General features: G+C 50.4%; 1 protein-coding gene across 1 annotated transcript in view; it reads right to left on the reverse strand.

Annotated features, from left to right (window-relative positions):
* Nucleotides 1-6,446: 6,446 nt before the first annotated feature.
* Nucleotides 6,447-7,653, reverse strand: part of SIN3B (SIN3 transcription regulator family member B) — an 11,805-nt gene continuing 10,598 nt past the window's right edge. The window contains 2 exon segments of the mRNA XM_009081440.1: nt 6,447-6,677; nt 7,050-7,321. Coding sequence (XP_009079688.1) covers nt 6,447-6,677; nt 7,050-7,321 — 503 coding nt within the window.

A 7,653-nucleotide genomic window follows, 5' to 3' on the forward strand; every position in this document is an offset into this window, starting at 1 on the left:
CAGATGTGAGACTGGGAGGGGAAGATGTGTCCAGACCCAACGTGTGTCAGGGCTGTGCTTTGTCGTCAGAGCTAGACCATGGCTCAAGTGACTCATTTGGATCTCCTTCTTGCTCCAGAATATCCCTGGAAATAACAAATGTGGTCAGCTTTGACGCAGTTTGGGTGTAAACTAAACCCATGCAGCTCTGCCCATGGGAATGTCAAATGTCCTTCCAGCACAGGGACCTGAGTGGCTCTGTGGGAGAGCTGAGGTCTTTTCCCACAGGCTGATTCACAGACTCTTACAAATGGGAAGTTATCATCCCAGACACCAGAGCTGCAGGTCAGACAGACCTCCCCAGCTCCCAGGGATCACTCAGGGCTCCTGCAGCCTCATGTTCTGGCAACTGAAGGTTTTTAGTGTCAGCCTTGCAGCCTCCAGGTCAGGCTGGGCCTCCTGAATCTATTCCTTCTGCCCCTGCTCCCTGGGGACAAAGCTCCTGCACCTTCTTGATTTTACTGCAGAGGATGATGACAAGTCCTCTGGGTTGGAGCTATTTGCACTTTAAAGAACCAGCCAAGCACCAAGGGTAAGTGGCAAAGTGAGGGGCACATTGTGTTTCCTCTGATAAACCACCCTGAGCAGGGAGAGCAGCTCCATCCCGCAGGAAAGGGGCCTGGGAAGGGCAGGCAGGAAGTCTCTGCTGGTGGGTAGATAATGGTGAGCTGCAGTCACTGCTGCCCCAGAGCAGCTGTGTGTTCCCAGAGCTGTGCAGTCCCATCCAGGAGGGCTGAGCACTCTGCTAACAGCTCGGAGCAGCACGTGCTGCTGCCATGGACCTGCTGCTTGTACTGAGAGGACAACTCAGACAGTGCTGCAGGAGGGACTGGCAGATGTTACCTGAGCCTCTAAGATCCTTTGCTGCTTGGTCCCCAATTCTCCAACCCTTTGAGCAAGTCCTTTCTGTGCTCTGCCCTGCACAACATCCCTGGGAAGCTCCTGAATCCTCTCCCACGGTCTGTTTGGGGTCCCAGCATGGCCTGTTGGCCATCAGGTGGGTAGGGCAGTGGGACAGTGTGCTGTGACTGGAGAGGTGCTGGAATTTAGGCTCTGCAGTCCCTGCCTGGCTCTGCAGGGGAATCAGGACAGGAGCTGGAGCCCAGGCAGTAGGAACTGTAAATTTGGTTTGGCAACCCGAGGAGCAGCTCGTTTCTTTCTCCTCAGCTTATGAATGGTCTCTTCTGTGAAGGTTGCAAATCTGAGCCTGGCTGCTGTGTGATGGGATTCTTCTATTCCAAGGAGAAAATGATCCTATTTCCTTTGCTTTCACCATATTCCCACATCCTTGTGCCGAGCGTGTCGAGAGGTGGAGTTCCACTGGCAGGGACAGGGAAGATGCAATGTTAGATGTTTTCCTTTTGTGATTCTCTCAGGATTTATGAACCATTACAGAATGACTCATGTGGCCACATATTTTCCATGCCTCAGCCAGGATCCTTTCCATGCTCTGTATGCAAAAAATTAGCCCTAATCAGGTTCAGATAGTGTGCAAATCACAGTGCTGCTTCCTATGGGCAGGTCTCTGGAGCAGAGCAGAGAGGGGTTACTCATGGCTGTAGCCTTCATTTTTCAGATGCTGTGTGATCTTTAGTGACTGCTTCAGATGCAGAACAGCTTGCTTGAAAATTCTCTTGCCAGAGGTTTGTCATGCCTTATTAACATCTCTTTAAGTCGTGTGATCCTTGCCCTGTGGGGCAACAATTTGGTTTGAAAGTAATTCATTGTGCAATAGATCATCCCCTGGGAGCAGGGGGCTCTTTTATTCCATGGCTCTGAACCCAAAAGATGTAATGCTGGAAAACAGGCTGGGGATTTTTCAGGCTCAGAGGGAGGGTATGAACACCACCTGGCCTGTCCCATACATCTGTAAGGTTTGGAAGAGCAAACCGTGGTAGGCAAATGATGGAGTTTGCTGCTGCTGCTCTGCTCCAGCAGCTCCAGAGAGTTCCTGAGTGTGGGGACAGAGCTCTCAGGGCAGCTGATAACTGCCCCAGGCTGAGCTTTGTGTATCACACCCCTGTGTCAGGTCTCTGCCATCACCCTGACACTCCCCACAGCTCCAGGGAAATCTCCCTGCCTCTCTCCGCTGCTCGTCCCACAGCTCTCCTGTTCCACTGGGATCCCACCCAATCTTTTCCCTTGGTTATTCCACACATCCTCCTCACCACGTGTCAGCCTTGGCTGCTCTAACACTTCTGAGACAGAGTTTTTTTCAGAACTCCTCTTCTGCTTGCTTGCAGTTTTCACTTCCCAGTGTAAAAGTCCACATGAAGCCATTTTCCAGGAATATTTCCAGGTTCTTAGCATCACTGCAACTCACTGGATGTTCTGGAATAGCTTTTCTCAGCAAGATAACGACACTGAGGTGGGGACTATGTTGCCTGGCACAGCCACCACCATCCCTTTTCAGCACCAGGTCTCCAATGAACCTCTTTGGATTCATCCTTTAGCACAGGTTTGGTTTGGAATTGCTAGACTTGAGTCTTTCAGTTGGATGGGTGGGAGGTTGAGCAACCTTAGGTTTGATTAAGGTTGAGTGAGTTAGTTCTAAGCCAGAGAAATGGTTAAGTTGGCAGGAAATGGCAACTCCTGTTTGCACATACAGTTCTAGCTCCTCTCACTGGGTCAACTTCTCTCCCTGTGACATGGAAACAGGTCTGAAAAAGTCCTGAAGTGTTAAATACTGAACTCAGGGAGTCCTTTTAGCAATCCTGAATTTAATGGAGAAAACCATTTATTCTTATTCCATCCTGCAAACCTGAAGGATATTTTGAAGCTGTTTGTGATGGCCAAAGCTCAGTGCTGATCCCCAACTGCTCTTGGGTGATGTCACAGCTGGTTGTCCCTCCCCTTGGGCAGCCTCGTTGGGAGAAGTCCAAGAAGACTTGAGTAAAGTGGATTATGTCTCCTGAGACACAACTACCATCATCTTAATCAAGTTATCCCGTGCAATTTATGCATCTGAGGATTGTTCTTTGGGGGAACAACAGTTTGTCTCCCTGTGAGCAAACAAGAGGCTGCACAGAGAGCAGAGCTGCTCTTTGTTATGGCAACGGAAGTGTTGGGGATGATGTAAAGGAAACTCCTATCAGCTCTGGGTCACATCACTACAGCTTCGTTTGCAGAACCTACTCATTCATTTGTTGTGCAGAGCTCACAGGGAACACACTGAAACATGTTATTACCCAGGAATTTGGGGAGGTTGAGGGGAAGGCAGGGGGAGGGTTCGGTGCATGGCTGCAGTTGTTATTGTTTTAACCTGTAGCAGATGTGTTTGTGGCCTCAGAACTGGGAGCAGTCACTGGTCCTCAGTGTCTGTGGTGCTCAGAGTGAGAGTTCCTGGGGCGGCCAGGCCTGGGCCACACCACACACCTCCCTGGCAAAGGGGCTGCTCAGAGGAACCCAACCTGCAAGGGCACACACTTCATGGGGTGACACAATCATGGGATGTCCTGAGCTGGAAGGGCCCACAAGGAACCTCAGTTCAACTCCTGTCCCTGCACAGACACCCCAACAATGCATCCTGAGAGCATTGGGCAAACACTCCTGGAGCTCTGTCAGCCTTGGGGCTGTGCCCACTGCTCTGGGGAGCTGTTCAGTGCCCAAACACCTCTGGGGGAAGAACCTTGGCCTGATCTCCAACCTTAACCTCCCCTGGCACAGCTTTTTGCCGTTTCAGTGTTTTCACTTCAAGCCTCTCTCTCTGTGGAGCAACTGTGCCACCCCACGGAGTCCCCACCCCCCTCCAGTCACAGGCCTTGGCTCCAGGAGAGCTTTTGGCAGAGATCCTGTGTGGGATCTCTACCTACTTGCAGGAAACATATTCCCCTTCTCCTTCAGCAAGTGCACTGCTCACCCCCTCACTGAGCAGCTGCTGCCCTGATGGAAACAACCTGCCACAAGCTGCATCAGCACCTCCTGCAGCCTCTCCTGCTTGAAAGAAGCTCCTCCAACTTTTCAACTGCATTTTCTACCATTTGAAGTCCAATTTCAGGCACAAGGCCATCAATTCTAAGGTTTCTCAGAAAGGTTAAATGAACTGAAAAGCAACTGAAACCAGGGCGAGCTGCCGACTTTTAAAATCAATATTTTATTTTACTTGAATGTGCAAATAAATATAAAAAAAACTACATTCAAGGAGCTGGCAAAGCAATTACAAGCCCAAAAGCAAAGATCCTTCAAAAAAATGGAAGAACAAACCCTTGACTCAAGGTCGTGCAGACACACAGCGTCGAGCTGAAACCCTCAGGCACGAACGAGCCCCTGTCAAACCTTCCTGCTGCTCCCTCCACAGCACTGAGAGCCAAGAGCACTGTACAGGGCCAAAGTCTTGCTTAATCTGTTCAGATTATAAATTAAGGTTTACAAAATAAGGATGCTTCAAAATACCTGAAGTACACTTACAATGGGTTGATGGGACAGGATGGTGCCCAGAGGATGTTCCCACCTTGGTACACCTGGAGTCAAATGCAGTTTAAGCCACAAGTTGCAACCTATTTTCTAGTAAACAGTTTTTCTGTTATCATAAAACCATAAAATTTGGCACAGTTGTTCATCTCCACTGGCAGCCAGCAGAGAGGTGAGCAGGACTGAGGTGTGTTTTGGTCTGGAGGCAAAGAGGGGAACTCTGTGCTTTGCACTGGGATTGTTCCCCTGCTCTCCCCCAGCCCTCACAGAGCCACAGAGTTGGTGTTTCTCATCATTTACTGCAACAAGAGCAGAGGAAGAACCTTCAGATCATTTCAGTAACCAAAATCTTTCAGTAACCAAAATTTAGCAGAGACCTAGACAAGAAGAACAAGAGTTCTTGATGAAAAGTCTCTGCTGGCAGTGGTTGTGCAAGTGGCCATGAATACCAGAGTGGCCTCTCTCCTTCCCTCCCACAGATTATTTTGCAAAAAAAAAAAAAAAAAAAGACAAAGAATCAGGACAGTTTTCTATTAAACATACCCCAAAGGCCAATTTTTCTACTGTCAAATGAGACAATTGTGAAACTGAATGTTGTACAGTGGAAATAACCCAGGACAGATCCTACAGGCTGCTCCTTAGGTCTGGCAGAAATTAGAACCAAAAAATCAAAGCCACCAAAAGTATCAGGGTGGGGGGTTACAGCCCCAAAAGGCAGGAAGGAGTTGGAAGCAAAGCTGAAAGGAGGTTGGGGATGCCTCAAGACATTGTTTGTGGACACTGTGCTTGCCCTGGGCCCCTGAGAACCAGGAGAGAAGTCCCAGTGGGGCTGCAGGACAGGCACAACTACATTGCCTTGATTTTTCACTAGATGAAGTCAGACATAGTGTTCTCAGGGAAGGTTTGTTAGGTTTCATGGCAAAAAAAAAAAAAGCTCTGAGAGCAGTCCAGATGGTTCAGTGGAAAAGCTCGTGTACGATGGCCGTGGCTGAATCTCACACTGCCATTAGAGAGTTCCGTGTGTCCCTGCAAATCCAGCGGCTGTGCTGAGCCAGCAGGAACGGGAGAGTCCGTGGGACAGAGCTCAGCTCCCAGCTCGGTGCTGCGGGAGCTCCATCTGCCGATGTGAGAGACACAGGACAGCCCTGGAGCTCAGCCCCTTGGAACGCCGAGCCCAGAGCTGCCCAGCAACATGCAAAATACGCCCCAGAAACCAGACCTCGCAAGGGATATTCCTCCACACACACCCGACGGAAACAGGAAACTGCAGCAGGTCCTCAGTTCCCACAGCAACCCCGTGGGGTCCAGGCAGGGCTGACCAGGGTGGGACTTGTGAATCTCCTCTGCTCAGCACTGCAGCTCAGAGAGTTTCATCCCCTTAGTTCACGCTCCACGAGACTTGGTTGACAGTCAGAGCATTCAGTGCACTGCTCACCCTTGTCTCAGTTTTGGCATGTTCTCACCAGAGCACCAGTAACAGGAACTGTTCAGGTATTGGAGCTGCTCAGCATGGGGCTGCAGAGCTGTGCCAGGTGCTCTCAGCCCCATTGGCACTCCCAGCTTACACCAAAGAGTCCTGCAGGCTCCAAGATGGCATAAATTCAGGAAGATAGGGAATATGAGGCCCTTCCACGTGTCAGTAGCTGCTCGAACACCAGCCCAGCTCCTTCTCTCCAACAAAGCCACCAGTGGAAGTTCACCCCCTCACTGAGCCTTCCAGGACTGGCTGGTCAGCAGTGGCCTAAAGCCAGGAAACTACTAAAGTGTGGCAATGCCAAAAGCTCCCTTCCCATAAAGCTTTGAAAAGTCTCTTCACGATGGCTGGAGGATTACACTGCAAGGAGACAAGTCTATGCCATATGGAAAATACATCATAATCCAAAGTAAAATGCTGTTTGGATAAATATCATTAATACATACATTGCATTCCCACCACTATTCTCAGAGTAAATGTGCTTCACCAGCAACGCCAGGACTTGTCTTGGGCACGTCCCTGCTCAGGGCGAGGCAGGACGGCGGCTGTACTGCACCCTGTATCTGTTCACTGGCACCCCGTGGACATTCACTGTCTCACAGGTGGTTTTACAGGGCACCATCTCCTCGTCCTCATCTCCCATCAGCCAGTCTTGAACCACGTCCACAGCCTCCATGGACACGTTCTCCTCCAGCCACCGATTGTGCCACTCTTCGAACTGCTGGTGGTGCTTCAGCAGCACCATGGGCTGCACCTGGAAGCAGGACAGGAAAGGGTCACTGGGAGGTTTCTGGGGGAGAAGCTGAACCCCTCAGCTCTCTCCAGAGGGCTGAGATGTGCTTGGAACACAACACAAGCAGTGAGACAGGAAACCCATACCTGTGTGCAACGATCCCTATTTCTTAATATTTGCCTCTCCCCGCTAAAATGCACAGCAAAGCAAAAGCTGCTAAGCTAAACCAAATTACAGAGCATTTACCAGCTCTTCTCCATGTTTCATCCAACACAGAGCAGTAACTTCTGGGTGTAGTTTGCAGGAACTCAGCCACAAGACTTCTTAGGGTACCTGTCACATCCTCAACCTCTGCTACTGCCCGAGCTGCAGAGAGAGTAAAAGGAGATGCACCTGCTTGGCTCGGCAGAGAGCTCCTCTCCTGTACATGTAATCCTCTGAGTTCATGATGAACATCATTTTGTGGGTGTTGAGCTTGAAGCGACAGTCCACGTTGCAGGCACTTTCCACCCCGATCAGCCTCTTCCAGGAGCTCTTCACCTCGCTGCGCAGAGCTCTCACCTGCTTGCACTGCCACTTGCGAAACTTCTTCAGGTTTCTGCAACAAAACAGGGATGACAAAGCATGTGTCACTCCTGGTTATCTGCCCTCAGCTGGCAGAGCTCACAGCTCACACAGGAAATTGCTACTTCCACGCGGAGTTTTTCAGACTTTCTTCAGGATCTTCCTTCATACCCTGACAGATATTGGTGACATGGGAACAAAGTAGACCTCAAATCCCTCCCAGGAGAACAGCTGAGGCAGCCTCACTCCATTCTACACAGTTTCATCAACAAACCTCCATGCAGTAAGTCCTAAACTTCTCCCTCAGCACCCTGGCCTGCAGCAGCCCCTCTGGACCCCAAAGGTGAGTGCTTTTCCCTGGGGTTGCTGTCTGGCACATCCCAAAACCACAGCCACACACCCCTCCAGAGGAAGCAGCAGCAGCTGCTGCAGG

Source organism: Acanthisitta chloris, unplaced genomic scaffold (assembly GCF_000695815.1).
Source record: "Acanthisitta chloris isolate BGI_N310 unplaced genomic scaffold, ASM69581v1 scaffold1359, whole genome shotgun sequence".
Classification (NCBI taxonomy): Eukaryota; Metazoa; Chordata; class Aves; order Passeriformes; family Acanthisittidae; genus Acanthisitta; species Acanthisitta chloris.